The following is a 25,180-nucleotide window of genomic DNA, read 5'->3' as shown; positions in this document are numbered from 1 at the left end:
GACCAATTAACCCCACTGTTAGCCGCCGCTTGCTGACCGACATTTTGCGAGCCCACAAATGCGCTACCTGCAGCTTATGATACAAGAAATGTTGGAGTGACAGACATGGTGAGTTCATTCTAGTTTTGAGATAATCTTTAGCACAATATATACTTTTATACTCTTAAGAACTGTCCAATCATAGTCGGCCTGCTGGCGCAATGGTAGCGCGTGGCCCTCCTAAGGCCAAGGTTGTGTGTTCGAGTCGCACGTAGGTCGTTGTATCAAACGACTTGGATGGCAGGTTTGATTCCTGCGCCGATTGACTTTTTGCTTTTTTGGTCAAGGTGATGGATGACATGGCTTCCAGTTCGCCGCAAGGATTGTTTTGAAAAGGTCAAAGTTCCCACACAGCTTCCGACTAAACAAACAGCAGTTCAATATGATATATCCTGACTGTCAAAATTACATTGAGACCCGATCGAGGGTATCCATAACTAATGTTGATGACGAGTCAACACGCACGTACATTCCGGACCTCCGTTGCCAGCCATCTGGTGCAACATCTGGACAGCACAAGCGACGAGTTCTTAAAGATTACCCACTGTGGTCCTTGAGACCTTCATGACGAGTTTCACCCCTTTTCGTACTGCAAGGCGATAACTCTCAACTTCATCTTTTGAAATAATACTATTTCGCTAGGTTAGACAGTTTCAATTTCTCTCTTCTTCAGCGTTGATAGCTGATATGCCCAGACAACCCCAAACAACTCCATTACCTAGTGTGCTACTGAACGATGCATGAAGCGCCCAAAGACCATACTTCCAATGAAGATACCCGCAAGAATAGACAGAAAGTAGCCGACATTCATTGTCATAACCACGATCATCCTGAGGTGATTAGTGGGAGCGAAATGGCACCTGGGTGGGGCACTCACAGAAGGTAGCTAACACCTGCAATAACCACATCCATCGCGCCAAGAGCCACGGCCTCACTTGCTCGCCACGGCCGATATGAGCCCTTCATTTCGTCCTTGTATAGTGGCGCCTGATCGTCACCTTGACTAAGAGCGATCCTGGCCGAAAAGCGGTCGAAATTGAAGCGAATGGCGATGAGAGCGCGGAAAATGGCAGCGAATGCGATGAGGAAGATGCAGCTACCGGCGTACTGTCCTGCAGAGGTCGGGGTCCAAGCCATAGAGAAGAGTGGTGTTGTAGTTGAAGAGAAGAAGGTCATAGCCATCATACTCATTGGCATCATGGTGCTCGTGCTCATGTCCATAGAGCCAGACGTCGCACTCGCTGTGGCCATGGGCATGGACATTGACATGCTAGCCATGTCGCTCGTTGCAGTAGCCATAGACATGGAGTCCATTGCGAAAAGTTGTATAGTTAAATGACTGGATAAAGTGATACTCAAGCACGATGGAGGTGGAATTAAGGAACCACGGTGCTGGGCACCAAGAGGCAGTAGCAGATGGACCCAGAGCCATGTGGCAGTAGTGCCGGTTCCCGAAACTGCATGAGAAAACGCGAATCCTCGTCTGACTGACTGTGCAGGAATGCGGACAGCTTGGACGGTGATTGGCCAAACGCGAAACTTGCTCAAATGCGCGCACCACCATAGGGACTGTTTCCCACTCTCGCTCGCTCTCCACGAAGCTCCCAGCCATTAAACGATTGCTTATTTCCGGCCAGAGCCCTGCCGCGCACGCTTTTGAGCCATTTGCTCGGCACAAAGCTTGACGGATGCTGCTTAACCCCAGCCGCGGGCCCTTCATACCGCGCCCTGCTGCTGTTGACTCCACATCAGATCTCGCCGTCTTTTCAAATTCTTAAACTTCGCAGCGTGCGAGTGATCAAGTGTAATTCGTTGATTGGAAGCGAGTCTTCTTCAGAAGCCGTCAAGATGGAGATGAGCATGGCGTGGCTAACATATCCACTGGCATTGCACAGCAGTCGCGAATTTGACTGCGGTAAGAAAACCACCGAGCAATGCGACTGGTATAAACAGCGCTGGCATTTCTGGTATCTTTCCTCAAGATGGTTCCACCGACTTCGACGGTACGCTGACATGTCATCTCAGGTATATTGCCGACTATGTTTTCGCACTATCGACCGTCGCATTCTTCATGACGGCTATAGGCATCTTCATAATCGGTCACTTCCTCTCCTCATACGTTCTTGGTTATCGTCGTTACCGAGGCCCGGCTCTATGGCGAAAACTCATCGCTATCGTCCGGTATATGTCGTATCGCGGATTCCACGTTAAGGCACTTCGCTGGAACTCGGCTCCAGTCGGGACACTGTTGTTAGGACTGGCTGGACTCGTTTTCTTCTTTGGTAAGGCTTCATTGAAACAGGTCACAGCGGGTGCAGAGTAGACTCGGATACCTTCACAACGAACGTTCACAGAAGCGTCCGAGTTCTCCCTGGATCATTGTGGTTTAAACCCAACCGAATGAAATGTGCTAATGTATTCATAAGGCATGGACTTGGCCCCACAGCCTTACTACTGGCCGGACACGATATTTGGTGGCTCGCCGCCGCTTGCAACTCGATCCGGATGGATGGCTTTGGCTTGCATGCCTTTCATCTTTGCAACCGCGAGCAAGACGAATTGGATCACACTGGTTACTGGGGTCACTCACGAACGGCTGCAGGTCTTCCACCGATGGATCTCGTATGCCTTCTTCGTGCTCGCGCTTTTGCATACGTTCCCATTCATTGTATACCATATTCATTGGCATACTATGGAGGAGCATTTTTCTTCAAGCTTGCTTTTTTACTGGACAGGCATTGTCGCCCTCATATTCCAGGCTTGGCTTACTTTCATGTCTCATAGCACGATTCGGTCAGTCATGCTCCCGCTTTCACAGTTGTTTGTCAATAGTTTCAGGCTGGACAATGCAGTCTGCAAACTGTCAATCGCACCAAGCTAACAAATTCGATAGCTCCCTGTTTGGCTACGAGTTCTTCAAAGCCACGCATTTCTTTGCAGCCATTGTCTTCATGATCACTTTCTTCTGGCACTGCGATTACACCCTCACTTCCTGGTACGCCCCGTCCTCATCTTGAGTCAGTAGCATCCTCTAAATCATGAATAGGGACTATTTCATCGCCACCGCTGCTGTCTATGTTCCATGCTATGCATACAGCTGGTTTCGCATCATTTTCGAATACGGATTCACGCAAAAAGCCCGAATTCAAGTTGAAGAGAACGGATTTACACGCATCGTGGTCCCCGCTAAATTCAAGTGGACTCCGGGACAGCACTGTTTCCTTCGTTTTACGAGCTTTGGTCTTTCCCCGGCTCTGTCATCGCATCCATTCACCATCTGCTCCTCGCCGTCCATCGACCCTGACACGCCATCTGAGCTTGTGTTCTACATTCGTCACCAGAAGGGTTTTACGAGCAAGTTGTACCAGCATGCGCTAGAAAATCCTGACATCTCGGTGCCTGTACAGATTGATGGACCGTATGGCGGCGCTAATTTGCAGAAGTTTAGGGACAGTGACCATCTGCTGGTCATCGCTGGTGGTTCGGGTGCTGGCTGGATTCTACCCTTCGTTGAGCGATTCGCTCGGGCGGGTTTGATTGAAAGGAATTACGGCCATGAGAACCACGGCCCTGAAGAAGCTCACATTGACACCGAGAAAGCCCCCGCGACCGAAGTTCATGCCGCAGGTAGCATCTTGAGTCCGAAGTCCCTGCATGTAATACTAGCCACACGGGATTCAAGCAGTCGGAAATGGTTTCTTTCATCTGTCAGCGGCCTTCTGGCCAAGTACCCATCTTCGAACGTCCGTGTCCAAGTATACCTGACAGGAGAAGCCGCAAAAGAGGCAGATCTACCGGAGGCGGCAGAAGCGCAACTTTCCACGTCCTCCTCGGATGAAATTGAGATCCACACCAAGGGCCACGATGTTCATGTCCCGGGCAAGGAGCTTGAGGGCCGGCCACAGCTCGCATCAATCATCCAGGAGGAGGCTCTCAAGGCAGCGGAGGCAAATGAGTCCCTTGGCGTCTTCGTGTGCGGCCCAGAAACAATGCAGAATAATGTACGCAACGCTGTTGCAGCAGAGAATTTGAAGATATTGAAGGGGTCCAAGATGGACGGAGTATATCTGCATTCAGAGCATTTTTCTTGGGCATAGATCGAGTCACGTTTAGCAATAACGATTGATTGAATGAGCCTTGCCTAGTTATTTCGAGTGGACGCTGCGATCGAAGTCCGCTTACGCTGGTTCTGCAAGACCGGCGTTTTCGCGACGTCAGTAATCGAGGATGCGACGTGGAAACAGATAACTTAAGTGATTTCGGAGAGATGACGGAGAGCGTGTTGCTGAAGCTTGGGCCACCGCGTGCATCATCACGACGCACGGGCCACTGGTGTTTTACGACGGTGAATATGATCAGCGGTCATCGACGGCTTTCGCTAGCGGGAGGTAAATTACCCGATTAGGCAGTTTACCAGAAAGCTGATCATCACTCCCAGAAAGTTCCTCCGTTGCACCACGAAGCAGTCAATCGGGCTCCACGCTGACTGAGTCGACGCTAATGATGGAAGGACGTCGCAAACATTGTCTGCGTAGGATTACACATATTCTCTTCCGAGACCCAGAGACAGATTGCATATCTCAACGTTGTAAAAGCTGTGTTTGATCCTCACGACCTTTCGCAACTGGGCGATGACGTCATACTTTCTGTCCTGAATTTCTAGTCTCCCCATGCGAGACAAGTTTACGACACGTGAATGTCACAGCTTCAAGTAACTGCTCAGCAGTAGGTCTACTTGAAACAGGGCAAGTGCAAGGGGAAAGCGGGGTTGCCTCGGTAGCCTCCACATGCACCTCACAACAACCGACTCTCGGCCAACTTCGTTATCTCAAGCTCGACTCAGCATGTAGCACAACTTCAAAGTGGCATGAAAATGCTCGTCTGAGTAACTTGGAACCCAATCCCGGATACTTCCAGACCGGCCTCTGAGATCGAAGTGAGATGGCATCTTCAGCATACGGCAGCACGCTGCCGTGGGCAGAGCCCAGTTGGTAGGAGTCCGGATACCTGCTCGATCCTACACTAATGCACTGGCAGGTATACCGGGCGCCCGACACCATATTATAAAGAGAGTCACAAGAGGTTGCGCGATGCTGTGAGACAGTGGTGCGAAGAGGTAGGCCAAACTTGAAAGCATAGTCCGCGCAACCGCTGCGAAAGCCCTAGGCCATGTCATAAGCCGTCATCGACAGTCACGCAAAACTACGAATCAATCTGACCTTGAGCAGCATATTGCGCCCTATACGGAAGAGTGGGTGGCTGCCGGCGCGGTGCCGCCCTCTTTGTACACGGCATGCGCAAAGGCAGGTTTCCTTGTTCCGATTGCTTCCGGCAAGGCGATTCCAAAGCAGTGGTCTAACTATCCGATCATTGGCGGCATCAAGCCCGAAGAGTGGGACGGTTTCCACGACTTCGTGTTATGGGACGAGCTCATGCGCGGTGGCAGCATTGCTTCGCTGTTCATCGGTCTTGTAGTTGGTGCACCACCACTATTGAAGTTTGCGAGTAAGCAGCTTCAGGACAAAATCTTCCCAGAGATCTTGAGCGGAGAAAAGAGAATATGTCTTGCAGTGACGGAGCCGGCGGCTGGATCTGACGTCCGCATGATTACCACGACCGCTAAAAAGACTCCAGACGGGAGGCATTATATTGTCAATGGCGAGAAGAAGTGGATCACGAACGGCATGTTCTCTGATTATTTCATGACCGCTGTGCGTACAGGAGGAGCGGGAGCAGAGGGCATCTCCATGTTGTTGATCCCCCGATCGGAAGGGCTACGAACCCGTAAAATCGAGGTCATTGCTGGGCCCCTGTCCTCGACCACTTACGTTACTTTTGAAGACGTAAAAGTCCCTGCCGAGTACCTCATCGGGCAAGAAGGCCAAGGTTTTCGTCAGACGATGGTCAATTTCAACCATGAGCGTCTGTGGGTCGCATTCCAAGCCATCCGCGGCTGCAGGATCGCCCTGAATGATGCGTTCCAGTGGGCTATCAAGCGCGAAGCTTTTGACAAGACGCTGATTGAGCAACCTGTTGTGCGAAACAAACTCGGAAATTGTGGGAGACAAGTCGAATCCTTGCAATCATGGACCGAACAAATTGTGTATGAGCTGGAGCACTTGAGCGATGCCGAAGGAGCCCGTATTCTAGGCGGAACCACTGCATTGCTCAAAGTTCAGTCGGGTATGGTCTGCAAATATGTTGCAGAAGAGTGCCTGAAGATCATGGGAGGGTAAGTTGTATGCAAATGACTATCGCAGGCTGGACTGACAACAATAGTCTCGGTCTTACGAAGACCGGTCAAGGGGCGAGAATTGAGGCGTTCTATCGCAGCGTGCCTAGTTACGTTGTGCCAGGAGGCTCGGAAGATGTCCTAATCGATCTCGGTGTACGTGAGGCACTCAAATTGCATCGCCAAGCAGAAAAGGCAAAGACCAAGCTGTGAAGCAGGTTTGTGTTCGGAAGAGGTATGCAATACTTCCTTCCATCTTGCTTTAGAGTTGCTATCTGTTGGGGCTGAGTTGGAACATGTTGATTCCATTGTAGAGGACGGCGTTACGTGTTGTGGCAGACATTAGTATCTCCGTGCATTGTATATATGTCTTCGCGCATCAGATTGCATCTGGGCCCTATTTTGAGAGCCGAGAAGGCTATACTTCATGTCATTTCGACCATAATTCTTCAAGCCGGTCATCCCTAAAGAACGCGCACGCCGTTCCCGAACGGCGGCCACCGATCCAAACTTAAATCGGCCAGCGAAGTCAGGCTGATCACATAATTATCACACCCCCGTATTCACCACGCAAACAACTTCAATCTCATACAACAGACCTTCCTTCGCCAATGCCTGCACCCCCAACCTCGTACTCGGAGGCTTCAATCCCCCCAACCACTCTGCATATCTCTTCGGCCCCTCTGGATCTTGCCCCTGCCCGCCTCTCAGCAAATCAACAACATACTGCCGCACCTGCACGATATCTTGCTTCGTCGCGCCGGCTGCCTCAAGACACTTGTCTACGTTGGCGCACGCGAGCGTGACTTGCTCACCGAGGGTGGGCGGAATATTTTGTGTAGAGCTGTCGTAGCCGATCTGGCCGGCGATGGAGACGAGGGTTGAGGTTGAGGAGAGTGGGATTGAGGAGATTTGAGAGTAGGTGGGGGCGAAGGCGGGGTTGGTGGGCGGATCGAAGTAGGAGGGCTTGGGGCGGCCATTGAAAAAGGACTTGATTGGAGTTGGATATTTTCTATGGCTTCGACAAATGTGTTGGTATGGATTCCAGATTGAAGATGTGAGTGAAATTGAGTGCAATTGCTTGGAGATGCTGCTTCTGGATATTGTAGTGGTTCTGCCCAGGGGACCTCGGTTGCACCTGCCTGATAGGACTCACTGTGAGATACACTACTAGTTTCGTGAGAGGTTGTAGTTTGCGAGCATCTCTGGACGTGATCTTACATCAGATTAGATGTTCTTGTTTGAGCTCACCTATAACCCTTTCGCAATCATGACCGAAGTCTTCCCCTGCTCTTGATTGGCTCTTCCCAGCATCGGACGTCTGTCATGTTCTCCGCTTGCTCCGGCCTGAATGTTCAAACATTGCGAAGCAATCGACTACTGATCAGTATGTTGTCGCATCCAAGAGGAATCAATCTGCTCAAAATAGAACAGTATGTTGAACGATGTCGGCGCTCTGTAACAGTGGTTGTGTGCTCCCGCTCACGGTGTGGTCGCCCTCCGTGCTCTGATTGGTCCCTTGGTCTCCGTCACATCTGCGGTGTGTTCGACCAGTCTCGAGCCTAGAGAGGGTGCCGCGGGCGCCAGAGCATCTGGCCGCTGTAGCACTTGGAAGCCTTCGAGATAAAATCCATGGAGATACACGCGTCACGAAGAGGAATGCGGAATACCATGTTCCTATGCGCGCTTTGACCGCGGTCCGGACGACTGTCTCCCCGCTAACGCCGACATTCGTATGAACGCGTCGAGGGGGAGGAAGAACAAGCAGTTGACCACTGCGCACATTGCTGGCCGGATCAAGCTAGAAAAGCCTACTGTTAGCGGGCTAATTCCCTGCAGGTCCCCGTATCTCGACAGCAATAGGATGACGGGGTGTTTATCTGGCCGGTCCGATTTTGGTGGACCGCCGCCTCTCCCGCATTTCGTAGTTAAGTCCGCCACAACGCGGCCTGCCATGTCACAGTCTCTCTCCCCCCAGCACTCGGTGCGCCATCCATACGTCCGCTCCTTTCTGTCCGATACTATATAACTTCTGCAGCTGTGGTGTCCTCGGGGATGAACCTGAGGCATCGCGCTGCAACCACCACCATCGCCACCCTGACCGCCCCAACTCTCTCCCCGCTGCATCTACTGCGGCGCTACCTGCACACACGACCAGGCGCACGCAGGGCACTTACTAGAACTGTCAGTTTTGGAGGCGCAAGCTGGATTTCGCTGAGTCTATCGACACCCATCAAGCTCGAAGCGCGCGACTCTTCGACCATGGCGGCCCCGCAAGACGATGAGGAGATCAGAGGGAGGATGCAGCAGGCGCCGCTCGCCTCGCAGAGGGCAAAGGATCAGGGTCAGTCGCAGCAGGGCAGGGTCGCGAAGTGGTTCCCGCTGGGCGCAAAGGAGGGGTTCAGTCAATGGGTAAGCCGCCCACCAGGGCACCATTCGCGCCGCATGCTAATTTCTTTGAACAGTGGGCAGGCACATCGCCCATGGCCACCGAGCACCGCGTCCTTTCCTTTATCCCATACCTCCAGAAACCGCCGACCCAGACGCAGTCCGGCTCAGCTCCTGCGTCCGCCATGCCCTCTGCTGTCGACTTAACTGCTCCACCGAGAAACCCGGAAGCCCACGCTACAACATCGACTCTGACCGATCCGTACGGCCCGCGACAATGGAACTCGGAAATGGTGGCACTGAGCGGTAAAGACCGCGCATTGAATGAGTTTTCTGTGCAGCGACTGGGCGAAGACGTGGAGAACAATCTGGTGATGCTTCACGGATATGGCGCGGGGCTGGGCTTCTTCTACCGCAACTACGAAGCGTTATCACGGGCGGAGGGCTGGAAGGTCTACTCGCTGGATCTGCTAGGCATGGGCAGGAGTAGTCGGCCTGCGTTCAAGATCCATGCAAAAGACAAGGAGGGCAAGATCACCGAAGCTGAGAACTGGTTCATTGATGCGCTGGAGGAGTGGCGCATCAAGCGAGGACTGGAACGATTCACGCTTCTAGGGCACAGCCTGGGTGGCTATCTTGCCACCGCCTATGCACTCAAGTACCCAGGCCGCTTGAACAAGCTGATTCTCGCCTCGCCAGTCGGAATACCTGAAGATCCATACGCAGTGAACGAAGCCATGCCTGAACCACAGGAATCTACCATGGGGAACGAGTTCACTCAAGATGCTGCTACCACGACCACAGACAACAATAACTTCATGAAACAACGCGACAGCGGCAAGGATACAACAGACACACAGAAGGAGCCACCACGCCGGCGCTTGCCCGGTTGGGTTTCGTATGTATGGGAAGCCAACGTCATTTCACCGTTTTCTCTTGTGCGCTGGAGTGGACCTCTGGGCCCGCGTCTCGTGTCAGGCTGGACGACGCGTCGATTCTCGCATCTACCGGAAGAGGAGGCGCAGGCATTGCACGACTACAGCTACTCCATCTTCCGGCAGCGCGGCAGCTCAGAGTACGCACTCGGATATCTCCTCGCTCCCGGTGCGTTCGCAAGGAACCCACTCATTCGACGGATACAAGGTGTAGGGCGTCAATGGATTCAACCACACGACGGCGCGATCGTGGATGGCGATGCTCCGCCAAAACCATCTTCCACTTCACAACCCGCCCCTCCCGGTGCGGGACAACGCGAGAACGGCATCCCAGTGGTCTTCATGTACGGTGAAGTCGACTGGATGGACGTTGCCGGTGGTTTCGCCTCGGAAGAGAAGATTAAGCAAGAGCGCATGCGCATCCTTGAGAACGCAACGGCCGAAGAGCGCAAGAAGGACAACGGCGAAGCAAAGGTTGTCATAATTAACAAGGCGGGTCACCACGTGTACTTGGATGGTTGGGAGCAGTTCAATCGCGTTATGCTAGAGGAAATGGCCGATGTGAAGCGGAGAGAAGCCAGGCGGTAGCATACATGAGGGAAGCACATTGGGTTCGGCATGGCGTTTGGGATTAAGGTCGCCTTGGGTAGAATCGGCATTTTGGACACTCCTGCATGGCATTTTCTTAGACTTTTAGCGTAGACGAACCGTACACGCATCAACAAGTTAAACCAATTCTAGCCCCTTGGCTCAAGACAAGATCCAGCACATCCTTCTGGAAACGTCGACCGTACAGTGTCAGGCCACAGTTCTAGGTTCACATCACTGTCTATTTGAGTTACCCTGTGACAAACATATGGTCCGATGTACAACGTGTGTGCAATAACACTGGAGACGCCTGTCCGTCAACTGTCACAAACGGGTGAGGCCAAAGAGACGGTGAAGACAACATTTGGCACTTGTCTTTTAGAACACGGGCGGGGTGGACTAGCATTGCCAGCAAACCCTTGCAACACACCGCACTTTAGGCGAGCTCGAGCCGCCGACATCACAGACATCCGATCCACCCATGTATACCAAGCTGTGCCGCGCTGCCTCCCGCCTTCGCATCACCGCGCACACGTCTCACAAAGCCTTCAGGCTTTACTCGATTGCTAGACGACAGGAACAGGGCTCTTCTGAGCTTTAGCCTGACACCAACTCGAATTACCCACGGCGCACTATCACATGCCTACAAGAAGTGCATCACCACTGCTCGCAAGCTCGTCGAGGACGCGTAGACAAGCGCAATGGCTTTCCCAGCATCCAACCAGGCCCTCGACCAGATCGTGAAGGGAGCTCCCCCGCCAAACACAAATGTCCATGACGTCGCCGCCTCAGCCTATGCGAACCCACCGCCGTACTCCGCTCACCAACCCGCGTCGACCGCCCACCATGACCGCCTCGCTTCCCTTAAGACACCGCGCGTGCCGTACCCGCCATCAGACCCGACATCTCTCCTCCCCTCCTCCCCGCCGCAGATATACCTCAATCTCCTTATCCTCGAAGCCTCGCTCCGCAGCCAATATTTGACTCTCCGCGCACGCAAAAGGCAAAACACGTTTGTCTTGACACTACTGGCAATATGGATTGCCTTCTTCTTCTACCTCCTGTGGCTACGGCCGCGAGAAGACGGCAAAGGCATCGGCGGCTCCAAATACTGGCTCGTCGACTCATTCCAAAAGATGTGCTTCATCACGGGCCTCGTCACCGCGCTGCTCTTCTGGGCGACTGGGCAGTGGGAGCGCGGCATGCGGTGGCCGCGGCGGTGGATCAGCGTTGCTAATCGCGGCCTTCGTGGCACGAATGCGAAGATCGTTGTGATAAGGGGGAGCTGGGCGCATGAGGTTGCGGGCTGGCTGGCTTTCATGCTGCCCTTTAGCGGGGGACTGTGGGGCGGCGAGACGGGTGGGAGCAGCTACCATTTTGTAAATCTTTCGCAAGAAAAGAGAAGTGATCTCTCGGAGGGCTTTCCCAGACACAGAATCGTCGAGGACGGGAAAGAGTATGCTGAAGAGGACATCGCGCCGGGCGGTGATCTCATCAAGCTTATCTTGTTGCCGAAGCCGTTCACGCCAGACTTCAGAGAGGGATGGGAAATCTACCGAGCAGAGTACTGGGGCAGGGAGAACGAGCGTCGCGGCGAACTGAGACGAAGAATCCGCGCCCGACAGCGTGAAGTTGCTCGAGCTGAGGGTGGATGGTTGTGGTGGACTGGATGGCGAGGCTGGAAGCGTGCAAAAGGGGCGACCGGTCGAAGCAGCGACATTCACCACCCACACCACCAACGTTCGCACTCACATCAGCTATCCGCGTCAAACTCCTTCAAAGAGCGCAAGAGGAGGCCCAGCGTACTCAGAGGCCGAGAAGGCTCGTATTCGCGCTCCTCGTCCCGAAGCACCACGCCCACTCCTGACATGGAAGACCGTCTGGCATCCCACTCCCGCGAGCGCAGATGGAGCAACAGCACAACAGGCAGCACAGCCTCGTACACCTCGTCCCGCCCTACGCGAGGTGCGAAGAAGCCCTCTTTCAACCTAGGTTCCGGCCCCGCTTCAGCAGCGCTTGCTCGTCAGCCTTCGTCCAGGCTATCGTCCAGCAGCAGTAGACCAGAGAGCAACAGCCGACCCGGGACCCCCAACGAGAGTTTGCCCTGGCAGAGCAAGAGAGCTAGCACGTTGAGCACCACGGAGAGCGCACGCGACTACGAAGCCGATGCAAGTGGGTTCGAAGAGAGCAACATAGGAAGCATGGGGCCGCCACCCAGACCACAGGCCGTGCGAAGGGGAAGCGGGGAAAGGGGCAGTGGAAATGTGTTCCCCAATGCGCCGAGTGCATGAAAAGGTGTTTTTGGTCTGCTTCCTGTTTGGTTTGATGATACCTTGCATATGCATTTTGCGGTTTCTTTTAAGCATATGATTGATGGCTACGGGTTACGAACACGACGTTGAACGCGAAACGTTCACAATGTACATCATTCGAATCTTCTTCAGATCTTTTCGATTCTTGCAGATATGAGAATTACGCGCAGCTACAATACGAGTGGTTATGGTGTTAGAGTGTAGGTGGTCCACCAACCTGCCTCTTGTGTCACATCTAAGATCAACCCCAAGAGCCCACTACATGGAGCGCATACACTTGTCTATTTCAAGGTCGAATGTTGTGTTATTCAGACTGCTGTGCAAACTCAAGGTCTTGATCTAATACCGTACGGTCGTAGTTCAAATTTACGCGACTTCTCCACCGCGACCCTCTACCTTCCACCATGAACGCCACCCACGCAAACAAACATCCTCGCGTTCATCTCCATGCCGCGGAATCATACCATGGCTCATCTTCCAAGCAAACCGATTTCAAGCGAATGTACAGATCACACTCGTTTCAGCAGGTGGCACGATAAGCCAAGGCCATCTAATCTGCATCAGGCATCTGCATTACAAGGTCCCGCATCCCCCAGATCAGCATGGTTACGTAGGAATGGCTAAATTGCCTACCCGTATTGAACCCGTATCGAACGACCCTGGCTAGGAACGCGATACAACTCTTGTCGTGCAAGGATGGAGGTTGCGTTAAAGGCTACGCAGGGCCACTGCAACTGGCTTTTCCGCTTTCCTCCCTCTCGTGTATCCTGTAGCCTGTCTACTTGAGGAAAACGCATCTGTGGTGTATAAAGTTTGTAGGAGCATCATTTACATGATGGCGAGGCACAATGGACGGTCGTTTCCGCGCGTCGCACTCACGACCGCACTCCTAACCACGGCTTTCGCAGCACCAGCGCCGCGCCTTCTCCGCCGCGCCTCAACCGACCCCTTCGCCATTATCGACGAGCAAAAATGGGTCAATCCAGATAATATGACTTGGGGCGACTTCAAGGCGCCGCCGGGAACATCATGGTCAGACCCCTCGCGCCAGGGCCGCGACCGCAACTTCAACATCGCAATGGTCACGGTCGACTATCCAGATTCGCCGTTCGTCATGACGCTCGAGCCGGAGTCAGACATCTTCGGCAACCCGCAGGCTTTTGCACCAACGCTTACCAGAGATGAAGTGCCTGCATTCTACAAGGATTTGCTGAACACGCCGAATGAGTTGAACAAGGGCCACACAATCCACGAGTACTGGATGGGCGACTCTTTCGGGAAGTACGGCGTCAACTTAACGGTTTTCGGACCCTACAGAATGCCGAGCAATTCCTACCAGTATGGCGTAGACGACGATCCAAATGGCGGTTTCAACGAGGGCGCGTGTCCCGGCGGTCAAGGGAAGTGCGGCACGACAGTCGACTTGCGGACCGATGCCCTCGGAGCCTGGCGCCTTGAAGTAGGTAACGAGACAGCCGATGCATTCGAGCTGGCTTTTATCCTATCCGCTGGCCAAGACGAGTCTTCGACCTGGCAGGAGTTCGGCGAGATGAAATTCGCATCGCCGGAGGACGTGCCTGAGGAATTTGGTCCACCGGCGAATAGCTCGCTGCCGAACTGGGCGCATACGCGGTATGTGAACTGGACTTCTTGGGCTGCAGCATCTACCATCTGGCCAAATGCTGGAGGCGGTTCGTCTACCCAGGGTGAGAGTTCTGGCATGGCGACTTTCGCTCATGAGCTCTCTCATCTCCTCGGCATTGGCGACAACTACAACAACCCGTTCAGCGATCCTGCGAGAAGATCCTACACAGGGCCATGGTCAATGCTCTCGCGTGGGAGTTTTAATGGACCTGGTGGTAAGTCTCTTGCGTACAAAGTGGATGTCTTCCTCTTTGTGTATTTATCACTGACTTTGTACGGTAGGGCCGCACACACGCTGGCAGATACCGCCTGTACAGGGCGCCTCCATGGGTTCTTTGCACACAATGCGCGACAAGCACCAGATCCAACTCATTGATAACACGCCCATTCTGCAAATCTCGCGCTCCGGCCTTGCTACGTCTGGTCCCGTCATCGCGGAGATCACTGCGCGCTCGGTCGACCCCGGCACGGGGCTCATGGGCTTCAACGTCTCCTTCGGGGCATCCGGTGACTTATCTCCCAAATGCAACACTAGTACCGACCCTCTCTGCGATGGTGGGAACTTTAACAACTACAACGTCGAGGTCGTGGACCGCATGGGCGCCGACAGCTTCACGCCTGACTCGGGCGTCATGATATCCAAGACGAAGGACAGCGACGCGCAGCAGCCGTTCCAGTGGATGATCGATGCGAATCCGGAGGACGCACATGTTGTCGATTTCTACTTACCTAATGGCACGGCAAGGTACTGGAGTATTGGCGACTACCGGCAACTTGTAGACGCGCTCTTCCATGCGGGGACAAGGAGCGGGAGTGAGTACGAGCATGTGGATGAGGCGAACGGTCTGCACTTCTACGTGCTGGATATTAACCGCGATGATACCGGTATTCTGCACTACACGGTCGGGGTGTCGTCAACCGCTTCGAACACAACGGCGGCCTCATACGGCGTGGAACTCGGCGAAGGTACCGTCGACGCAACGAACTCGACTAGTGCTTCGTGGTGCGCCTTCACGCTGAAGAATACGGGTACGGCCCCGTCCAATGCGTCTAGCGTGCATCCGCAGGACCTCTCCGCCTACCTGGGATCAGACATTTACAAGCTCAGCGCGGAAGTCGAGGGTGAAGGATGGGCGGTTGAGACGCCGAATGCGCTAGCATGGGCGAAGTTCGGCGAGGAGACAACAGCGAGAGTTGCTGTTGGTACGACTGGGGGGTACCGCACAGGTGGCGAGGCCGTGGTGACGCTCACTGTGACGAGCGAGAGTGATTCGAGCGTGAAGGCAAGCGCGACCTGCAAGGTGGGTTCGTGAGGGCTCACATTGTAGTTTCATGTACCATAAAGATCCGAAGAACTCGAAGATTTACTGCTCTGCTACTCTCGAAGAATCTACAAGGTCTTCCAACCCCGATGTGTGCAAGATACACTCACTCATTATTCCCAGTCGCCACTCCCCAGAAATACGCACACCACCCACCTATCACAAACAGTACCAGCGCACCAAAACAGGCCATCGAGATCGTCTTGCTCTTCCCATGACCCTCCTCGAATATCCGTTTTCTCTCATTGAGCACGTCTCCTCGGGCAATGCGCAGCTTGCGCGACCACTGCAGGTGCTGGAGGTCGATGAATTTCCAAGACGCAACGAACAGCCCTAGCGAGACTGCGACTGATAATCCTGAGAGAACAACATATACGATGGTCACACGGTCGTAAGAGTTGTTATCAGCGTCCTGGATTACGCCGGTTATGACGCGGACGATGATGTTCATGCTGCGAGAACGGTAAGTTAACATGGGATGAATCTGATGCAACACAAATAAGACTTACGCGTTGTTCATGGTGATTTTCAAAGCGTACGCAGATCCGAACACAGAAGGCTGCCACATCGATGTGCGGATGCTGTCGATGATGGGGGTGGGACCAAAGCAATATGTAATGGCGAAAACACCAAAACTTGCCGCAGTGCCTGTTGTCGCACTGGCGAAGCAAACGAGAAGCATGGAAATGAATATTCCAACGCCACAGAAACACACTTGATTTATATCAGCAGGTGAAGCCACAAGTATCTGGGAGGTGCTCCTTACACAAGGAGATACGATGTCCAAAGAGGTCTAGAAATACTCCGATCAGCGGTACCAAGAAGAATCCTAATACAGTATTAGTATGCGGAGATTGAACTGGGAAGATTTGTGCGCATACCGGCATATTGCGTCGTAGCAGAATACCATCCCGCAGCAATCGAGTCCGTCCCAAACCGCTGCTCAGCCATCTCCGTAGCATTCTGCAAGAAGACAATCGCCGTACTCGTTTCGAACAGCGAAAACGCCATGATAGCCCAAAACGTCCACGGCAACTCTAGCACCTTCCGCAGCTGAAATTTCTTGCTCTTCTCCGTCAGCCGCTCACCCGTCGCCGGGTCCTTCACACCGTGGAATCTCCGATTCGCAACCTTCGTAAACCAGTAGAACACCCCAGTCATGACATTGGTGAACAAATTCATGAACACCGCAACCCAAAACACCCACGCGAAGTCGCCCGTCCGTTTCGCAATGATGTTAGCAGACGCCTTGCCCGCAAACGCACCAATCTTGCCCACCCCCAGCTCAAAGCCTAGCGTAGAAGCGAACCCATTTCCAGGCGCAAACCACGATGAAAAGACTTTGTACTGCGCGACCTGCGTAGCAATATCCCCAAGAGCGCGTACCACCCGACCAGCAATCATAAACTTGTACGAGCGCGTCTGCGCCGCGCCCGCGACGAGAATCGAGCCGATGGAGTAGATGACGTTGCCGTAGAGCATGGCACCTAACCCCTAACATTAGCCATTTGCAATCTTGTGAAGCGGCACTTTTCAGAGCGGCAGATGCATACCCGCGCCCCCAATCCTATCCGTAACCAACCCGCTCACCAGCATCAACGCTGTAACCATAAAGTCCTCGCTCGCTTCCAGCAGCGCGAATTGCTTGTTGTTGACTTTCAGCTCTTTCTTGATCGTGCTCTTCATTGCGCCTGTGATGCCGGAACTCCATTGCGAGCCGAAGCCTATGGCGGTGACTAGGAGTATGGCCATGATCTTCCAGCGTAGAGGCGCTGGAGTGAGGGTGCTAGCGACGGAGCTGTCATCGTTGGAGCTGTCATCGCTGCGAGGTTGGATTGTGGCATCGGCTATCTCTTTTGAGCTGTTTGTCGTGATGGCGACGCCATATTGTGCGGGTTGGTGTGTGTCCGCCATTATTCCAATAGGATAAAGGCACGGAAACCGTATATTTACAAGAACGCGAAGACTGAAGAAGAATTGGAAGTCCCTCCCGGCCAAGCTGGAGCGGACGATGCAAGATTTTATCCATTTCTAGAGCGGTTCGAGAAAGCATCCAGAAAGAAGCCGAGTTCGGCCCATACGCAAGACCACTCGATCTGATAAGATCAAGCGTCTGCGTAGTGAACGGAGTGGACCGATTTCGAGCATAGCGGCATCCGCGCACGTGGGGCAGGTTATCAGACGAAAATCTGATAAGATTAAAATTCTGCCTAGTGAACGGAGCAGAGCATTAATATGGGGATGCCAAGCCCGATTTAAGGATAGCCGGCATGCCTCTGCGTTGTACCTAGACGTTACATGTACTAGTGCCGTTATACGTTCCATTGCTTGAGTCATTTGGATATACCGGTACACGTGGAATTGTGTTGTAAAAGTGCCCTGACACATCGAATCATGCCTCGAGAGGGTGCAACTTTGACCATCGAGGTAGCCGGCTAGGCTTGGTGACGGGTAACGCGGTAACGGTACAAGGCAAAAGTGGACAGGACGCGCCATCAAACCCTCCGAACTAGTGGGCATCGTTTGAGCCGCGTGGCTGGGTCCTACAGTCGGAGCTGCCAAGAATTGAGGTGAGCTTCGGTCGGCAAGGTGCAAGTAAAACTTCGAAAACTAGCGTCTACACTTGGCAAAGCGGGAACACGATCCTCCACCTTTAGCGAATGTACATCTTTTGCACGAAGCAAGGCACCGAAAACATGACCGAAATTCTCGACAATGATCCATTTGAAACATCTCTGTAGAAGCTCTTCCACGCTCCGATGAGTCGCAGCACACAATACTGTAACTTTGCGAATTACTAGAGCAATGTGATATCGCGAGACTGAAATTTCCATTGATCCTTCCTTCATTCAGGCCTGATGTCGGATCGAGAGTCTTCCACTGTCCAGCAATAGGATTCAATTACCGATTTCGGATCAGCTATTGGCCGTATGCGTTTTTCAGGAAAATCGATCATGTAGCTTTCTTTCTCAAGCATGTCGGCCACTTCCCAACTATCCCAGATGCCCTCCCGTCTTCGATATTGGCGTAAAAGACCGACGACACGCTGTGTCAGGACCGGATCCTTGCTATAGCTAGCAGCATGGAACATCGCAGGAATGGTATCGCTGTCCAACGTAAACACTGGCCGGGCTAAGCTCGCAGCCTCGATGCGGTACGTTTGTTCAATCACGTCAATATGACCATCGCAGAGTCTTCGTAGTCCCTCGTCCTTTGGGTCATCTATAGGATAAAGTATGATATCCCACATGTAGCGTTGAGCTGTGAGAACAAAGATCTCCCGCTGAACGTCCATCGGGAGGCCGTTGAAGTTACCGAGGGACGAGATCAGCAAGTTGAATTTGGCTTTCCAGATTCCGAATGGGACAGAAAGCTCGTCCCACTCTTCGTCAACGCCACAGTCATCAAAAAAGTCAAGCATCTCCAACGACTGCCTGATTTCGTCGTTCTGGCTATGACTGCTATATGCCATCTTAACGTCTAGGTCCCACATGGCATCCTTGGCTTCCGCAAGACTCGTAAAAGGTTTCGAGGGGTCGTCGAGCTCAATGAGAGGTTTGGCATGCGACGTCATGTTCGGTATGTCGTGTTCCTGCGGGGGAATAGACGCATCGACGTTCAAGCGGAGCAAAACGGTTGCAGTTTCTTGGACCAGCTGCCGCACATCCTTTGGAGCAGTTGAAAGGTCTGAAGCCGCCAGGAGCCGACATCCAGCTTTTATATGACGGACTGCTTCGTCAAAACGACCAAGCATGTACTCAAGGCAGACGAAAAGCAAGCAACAGATCAAGAACCTGGCCTCGCTATCCCCTGATTTGGATGCTTCAACGTCGAGATTTACCACCTTCTTTATGGCTTCATTGTACAGGTTGATGGCAACACGTTCGAAATGGGTCATCGGTGCGTTCGCACCTTGTGGATGCGGTTGCGAGAGCTTGTCGAGATAGCTTCGATGGGCTGCACCGAGGGCCACAACGACGTTTCGTATGACGGAGTCCTCATGACACATTGGTAACACCCTGCGGAACCAGAAGTCTTTGGGGTTGGCGACTCGTACAAAATCGATGATGGTAATGGATCGAAAATGATTGAGAAATATCCCATCTGGCCCGTGGGTATCGAGATCGAGATGAGCCCTGGTGCCTAGGCATATAACTCGGGACTGGTAGCGGGCCAGACTCAACTCGTGTGGCTTTGTCTTTGTCTTTGTTATTTGCCTGCTTGGAGGCACATCCCTCTGAGCAGCTGGTTTCTTCTTCCTTGACTGTATTGGTGCGTATCCGTCGCACTTGTACTGGTCGTCTCTGCACCGACGGCAGGTTGGTTTCTCTTCGTCGCATTTCTTTCGGCGTGTTCTACGAGAGGGTATTAGTTAGCTCAATTCAATGTAAGACCAGTACTGACTCTGGGTTGTTTGACTTTCTACTAGCGCATACTGAGCAGACAACCCAGGGTAGACACATATCACAGAAATGTATCGATCTGCTTAGCAACGAGGTGCTTTACGCACTTGCATCTGAGATCGATCAGATGTACTTACTTGCTGCGAGAAGTTAGCATGAACACTGAGGAGATGAGGTCAACGTTTGGCTAGTATATTGAGAACGGAGTTTCCACCTGAAGAGAAATCTCGAGCAAGCATGAAAGGGACAAAGTTACACTCCAGTCGGTCCAATACATACCAAGTAATGCATCCGGTGCGGACTTTGGGCGAATAAGTGCGCATTCGCGGGCGGTTTCTGTGTACGAGGGACGCAATGAGGACATCTCTGCGAGGAGCGCATGGTAGGTTCGTTAGACTGTGTTCGCGCGATTTGGAACTCATATTCCCGCTTCACACTTAGATTCCTGATGCCATTGTTCTGTAGAGAGGCGCCAAGTAAGGAACAGTTAAGAGGAGTTCAAGTGGTAGTTTTGCACTGCCACAGCAGAGGCACAGCCGTGGAAGGGCTGAGGGCTGAAAAGGGACGCGGTTCTCTCAGTGGGGCCAATCGGCGCAAAGCTGGCCAATCTCTTCAAACCGCTAATGCAAGGCTTGTCCCAACATAGACAAGAGTAAAAATCACTGACCATAACCCGCAGTCCACGGGCCACCGTGAAACATGTGTTACACACCATAAACATTTTCTCTGTTGAACACATGCTTTCTTCCATTCCATAAAATATGTCGTCCATCATAACTTGGTCCTTTCTCATCTCGCGCACATAGCCTAACGCCATGTCACGAAAAGGATCTTCTTGATAGAGTCACGAAGGAAATGGTGTGAGGTTGTGGTCGCAGTGCAAGATGCGCATCTGACCTTGACCCTGCTCAACAACTTCAGCTCGGGTGAGTCATTGAAACGAGATGGGCGGTTCAATGCCCAAAATGGGAAGGTGACCAGCCGGGAGCTTGCATTTTAAGTTTCTCGGGAAGAGTCTTCTTCTTGTTCCTGGATTGATTCACTCTTCGCTAATCGGTATCGAAGTACTAGAAGCTCCACCTCAGCCATCCGTTAGCGTGATAGGCATACTCCAAGGCACACTCAATCGTTCAACGAAGGAAGCGAACCACACATTGAACGAATAAAACAATCGAATTAATGTCGCTGCGGTACCTAGAATTTCGCGCTCTCCCAACCGAAGACAAACATTATACCAGCCAGGTAATGAAAAGTGACGGACAGAATATAATACACTACCAATTGCACATGACCACTTCGTGGTGGTCAAATGTATTCCCGTCAGGTCCACATGGCGTCACTGCCGACGGATCCCCTTTCTTCGGGTCTGCTTCGCAAGCAACTCCCTCGTCTGGCAAGCTGAAGCAGAACAGCCTGCCCAGGTTCTGTTCGTCTTGGGATTTGTACTGACACCATTCTCCATCAAACTGGAATCTCAATGTCCCAGACGGGAATGGTGGATTCTGCTTCAGGTCGTCCCGAGCTGTGATTGGATTCTGATCGGCCAGAATGCCGTGGATATCCGGTCCGTTAGGGTTGAACTGGCCACAGACTGCGTTCTGACCTGTCTTGGTGTTGTACAACGCCCAAGTGTAGTCGACACCTCGTCGTCCATCATCCGTAAGTATATTGCTGACCCTGTAGGATGATGGACAGCGCTCTGTCGTTAGGCATACCGCCTTCGTGTTTCCCCTTTGAAAGGTCATTTGGTGACCAATTTTGCTTGAGCCAATCAACGATAATGGTTCCAGATATCCTTCTCGCATTTTCCCAGGCCGGCCCACATAGTATAGATCTATGGCAATCCACTTGTGAAGACACATGTCACGAGTCAAATCGCGACGGTATTCATAAAGCTCATTAGGATATGAGCAATTCAGAGGCCGACAACACTTTGATTTCTTTTTTTGTAGCTACAAACTAAATCTATCTAGAGATCCGCCACATATGGTAGTACCCTTCTGTCAAATTCCGGTGGAATGTATACCAACAGACATCCATCCCGAGCTCCCCCACACCGCCGTCAGTCGCTCACTTGGGGACAAGGGTCGACCTCCTGGATATGAATTAACTGGCCCAGCAGCGAAAGCTGAAGGCACTCCAGCTGGGTTCCGCCGCGCCCGGGTAAGAAAAGATGAAATTTGGATCCCGATGTCTACTATCATTAAAGGGCCAAAACGGGCCGTTACAGTCAATTCCTCCAAAGACAATGCATGCAGAGCCTTGGTCTGGGCCGTACGAGGCGATAGAGATCGCAGCTGTTGCCCCGTTAGCTATGGTTTCGCAATATTCTATTTCGTCAACACCGACGGCAACGCACCTTCATGCTCGTCGTTCTCCAAAGCCACGTTCTGGCAACCATCATGCGGAGGCCTAGAAAGTTAACACAAACGACAGTCGATGTCACCAGAGTACTCGCCACCAGTGGCAGCCACCGTCCCACTTGGTGAGCCAGCAGCCCCAGAAGCCGCCAGACCCGCCAGCGATCTCGGCGAGTCCGGGTTTGGTCAATTTGAGAGATTGGCGGGCGCCATCGTAGTCGAACGGCTTCACGTCTGCCGTATTGTCATCTTCGAAGAGCTGACCAAGAGCCATGGCATCAATGGTCGTGCATAGGACGGAGAGAAGAAGGAACCGCATGTCAGGCGGATCTTATGAGTGAAGAGGTCGTGTCAAAAGCTTGGGGTATGCGATTTGATCTTGAAGGATCGGGTGAGACTGGCCCTGATTTGGAGATTGAAGTGAGTCGAAGCTGTCGAAATGATGGTTTTATAGACTGGTGAAGGAGTAGCGTGCGCCAACCGTAATGAGTAGGAGCGTGCGCGCGTGTGCCCTTCTTGTACACCCTGATGCCACCGTTAAACGTAAGCGCTAGGTGAACAATGGATTCAACTAATTATGTGCCGCTGTTTCCGTGCCTCAGTGCTGAGTCTGTACCTAAATCTCGCCGTCACGTTTCGCAGTTGTACGCGAGCTCACTCAATCAATCAATACGTTACGCGCATTCTCATCACATACTCCACTTTGATAGGACACCAGGCTGTCAAAGGAGACGTTCCAAAGCAATCTATCTAATGATTGAGTGAGTAGATTATAGAAATCTAATAAGATTGACAGAACGTTGACCCAGAGCCGTCAAAAGGTAGGGAGGAACTTCTGCAATGGACTATAAATAGGTCAGAATCTACACTCGCTACTTCATCGGCATGTGGACTTCTTTATCATTTTCCCTCTCTTGGCGGCATCTCTGATCACCTATCTCAGAGTAATTACAACGCGGGCAATGCCTTCCAGGACACACAAGCTCGATTACGTGCCAATGCCGGTGGCTCAGTACATCCATATTTGCACATGTTGGCGATTGAGAAGCGTAAGCAGTAACGCCCAACATATAAATATCGTCATTTACGCGAGAAAATGTGTGACACGAAGCCTTTGGGAACTGAGATCCTGCTTGCACTTGTCAAGTACTACTGTGATCCATTATTGGTACCATATAATGCAGACTATAGTCAAGTAGTCATTGGCATGAGCACGCGTAAAGTCCATGATGCCTATACGAAAGCTATCCCACGTTTTATCAAGTGGCCTTAGTTGCGCCTCTCGATGTTTTGGGTCTAAATCCTAACATCGGACCGTTGAGGCCTCATGCCTGTAGTCAGGTGTTCACAAGTTCTGGAATCCGATGACCTTCCATAACACAATTCAATCATAGTGGGGTTAGTCCAGAACAAGGTCGCTCATGAGCCAAGGGAGGAACTCGATGTATTGACTATAGTGCGAATCTTTCTGGCTATGGCGTGGATTTCCTGATGGCGATGGAAATACGATCCGCTACACCATCTCTTTGAAATTTAAGGTGTCAGTCGCGGTATTTCAGACAAAAAATGCCAAGGACATACCAAAGTGCGTATGCTTGTGGCGCAGAATTCGCCGTAATTTCTCATGTACCTCTTTTAGACAACGGATGACAGGCCCCAGTGCTGGTATAGCTCAAGTAAGGCTTTCCGCTCAGTTAAATTCTACATGTATAACTACCAGCGCATGACTGCGAGCAGTAGAACTAACAAAGAGGCCATAAGGGAAAACTTTATCGGAGCCAAAAATCCTTCTAATACACATCGCCAGCATAACCGCAACACCCAATTCAAGATAACGTGAGAGCCTTATCTGCCTCCAAGGCCTTCCTAGGCGTAGCATTTGACAGAGCTGATATTGTTTGCCCACGTATCTCCACCGTCAGCCGAGACCGCACCAGCAGGCAACATGTTGGCAGCGGTATTATCACCGAACCCTGTAATGTCAAGACCTCCAGCAGAAACGCCGTTCGGTGGCACGTATTGCGCGCCGTTGCATCCGTCGTCACTACAGGAAACCCATCAGCTCGGCCGCTCGACCACCTTTGTTCAATTCTTGCGTGGTACTTACATGTAGAACGTACAACCATTGCCACCTTCTGCCAAACGGAGAGATACCGTTTTGTCACCGCTGTGATTACATATTTTAGTGTTAACTCAAGCGTGATATGCGGTGTTGGCCTTACAAGCCGATGGGACCAAGGTCGAAGCAGTGTTCTTTGGCTTCAACGCATGCGCATTCACCTTCCATGTAGGACTTCGAGTATAGAGCGACCCAGCCCACACCCCAGTTCGTGCACTCATTACAGTCGGCGGCGTTTCCGGACGTTTGCCATCCTGGACCGGCGTCCCTGGGGAAGTTGCTAGGAGCAGCCGTCACGGAGGCGACAAAGACCGGAATGAGGAAGTTGAAGAGCTGCATAGTGAAGGTTGGAGTGTTAGTTTTCGATTCTGATGCTGATGAATTGTGCTGGAAAAAGTAACGAATGAATGACTGAAAAAGCGACTGAAGGAATGAGCGAATGAGTGATTGAATGAGGGTCTGGAGAAACCATCTGTCCAGGCAGAGCGAGCTCTTATGTAGACCGCGTTCAGAAGGTGAAGCTCTTTGCGTACTGACAGCAGCCACGCCGCAATGCTGTACCTGGTCGTGAACATTGTAACATGCGAGTCTGTCGGACCTCGGACATGAGAAGTGCTTGTGTTGTAATTATTACTCTTTGCAGACTGCTCACTCAGCATATCACGGTGGGAGGGAGATATTTTAGTTCCCTGAGCTGAACTGCACGCGATGTAAGACGATTACGGTGATTCGATGCGGCGTGGTACCAAGGGTAGGTAGCCATGGTACTTGTGCCTTTAGTACACCGTAGATTGCCGAGCCAATGAAAGCGCGAAGTCCAATAAGCACTGATACGGTC

General features: G+C 52.3%; 7 protein-coding genes and 1 non-coding gene across 8 annotated transcripts; 5 read left to right on the top strand and 3 right to left on the bottom strand.

The window, feature by feature from the left end:
* Window positions 1–186: 186 nt before the first annotated feature.
* On the top strand, window positions 187–258 carry N0V89_005201. The gene has a single exon. It is a non-coding gene; the product is annotated as a tRNA-Arg (tRNA).
* A 2,627-nt stretch (window positions 259–2,885) lies between these two features.
* On the top strand, window positions 2,886–6,484 carry N0V89_005200 (uncharacterized protein; the record flags this gene model as incomplete). Its single annotated transcript, XM_056213978.1, has 4 exons — window positions 2,886–2,890; window positions 3,086–4,100; window positions 5,268–6,271; window positions 6,319–6,484. The coding sequence occupies 4 exons, from the start codon at window positions 2,886–2,888 to the stop codon at window positions 6,482–6,484; spliced, it is 2,190 nt and encodes a 729-aa protein (XP_056071245.1).
* Window positions 6,485–8,533: 2,049 nt separating this feature from the next.
* On the top strand, window positions 8,534–10,182 carry N0V89_005199 (uncharacterized protein; the record flags this gene model as incomplete). Its single annotated transcript, XM_056213977.1, has 2 exons — window positions 8,534–8,683; window positions 8,737–10,182. The coding sequence occupies 2 exons, from the start codon at window positions 8,534–8,536 to the stop codon at window positions 10,180–10,182; spliced, it is 1,596 nt and encodes a 531-aa protein (XP_056071244.1).
* Window positions 10,183–10,883: 701 nt separating this feature from the next.
* On the top strand, window positions 10,884–12,473 carry SPO7 (Nem1-Spo7 phosphatase regulatory subunit; the record flags this gene model as incomplete). The annotated part of the gene is made up of 1 exon (XM_056213976.1): window positions 10,884–12,473. The coding sequence occupies one exon, from the start codon at window positions 10,884–10,886 to the stop codon at window positions 12,471–12,473; it is 1,590 nt and encodes a 529-aa protein (XP_056071243.1).
* Window positions 12,474–12,898: 425 nt separating this feature from the next.
* Window positions 12,899–15,451, top strand: N0V89_005197 (uncharacterized protein; the record flags this gene model as incomplete). Its single annotated transcript, XM_056213975.1, has 3 exons — window positions 12,899–12,996; window positions 13,314–14,353; window positions 14,421–15,451. 3 exons carry the CDS (start codon window positions 12,899–12,901, stop codon window positions 15,449–15,451), a joined length of 2,169 nt encoding a protein of 722 aa, XP_056071242.1.
* A 115-nt stretch (window positions 15,452–15,566) lies between these two features.
* On the bottom strand, window positions 15,567–17,374 carry N0V89_005196 (uncharacterized protein; the record flags this gene model as incomplete). Its single annotated transcript, XM_056213974.1, has 5 exons — window positions 15,567–15,912; window positions 15,970–16,108; window positions 16,239–16,289; window positions 16,342–16,947; window positions 17,014–17,374. 5 exons carry the CDS (start codon window positions 17,372–17,374, stop codon window positions 15,567–15,569), a joined length of 1,503 nt encoding a protein of 500 aa, XP_056071241.1.
* A 931-nt stretch (window positions 17,375–18,305) lies between these two features.
* Window positions 18,306–19,976, bottom strand: N0V89_005195 (uncharacterized protein; the record flags this gene model as incomplete). Its single annotated transcript, XM_056213973.1, has 2 exons — window positions 18,306–19,802; window positions 19,971–19,976. The coding sequence occupies 2 exons, from the start codon at window positions 19,974–19,976 to the stop codon at window positions 18,306–18,308; spliced, it is 1,503 nt and encodes a 500-aa protein (XP_056071240.1).
* A 1,161-nt stretch (window positions 19,977–21,137) lies between these two features.
* N0V89_005194 (uncharacterized protein) lies at window positions 21,138–22,542 on the bottom strand (the record flags this gene model as incomplete). Its single annotated transcript, XM_056213972.1, has 4 exons — window positions 21,138–21,540; window positions 22,142–22,160; window positions 22,223–22,275; window positions 22,325–22,542. The coding sequence occupies 4 exons, from the start codon at window positions 22,540–22,542 to the stop codon at window positions 21,138–21,140; spliced, it is 693 nt and encodes a 230-aa protein (XP_056071239.1).
* Between the last annotated feature and the right edge of the window lie 2,638 nt (window positions 22,543–25,180).

The sequence above is a fragment of the Didymosphaeria variabile genome (assembly GCF_027946475.1).
Source record: "Didymosphaeria variabile strain IMI 356815 chromosome Unknown scaffold_4, whole genome shotgun sequence".
In the NCBI taxonomy this organism is placed as follows: Eukaryota; Fungi; Ascomycota; class Dothideomycetes; order Pleosporales; family Didymosphaeriaceae; genus Didymosphaeria; species Didymosphaeria variabile.
This window is presented reverse-complemented; position numbering and strand designations above follow the sequence as displayed.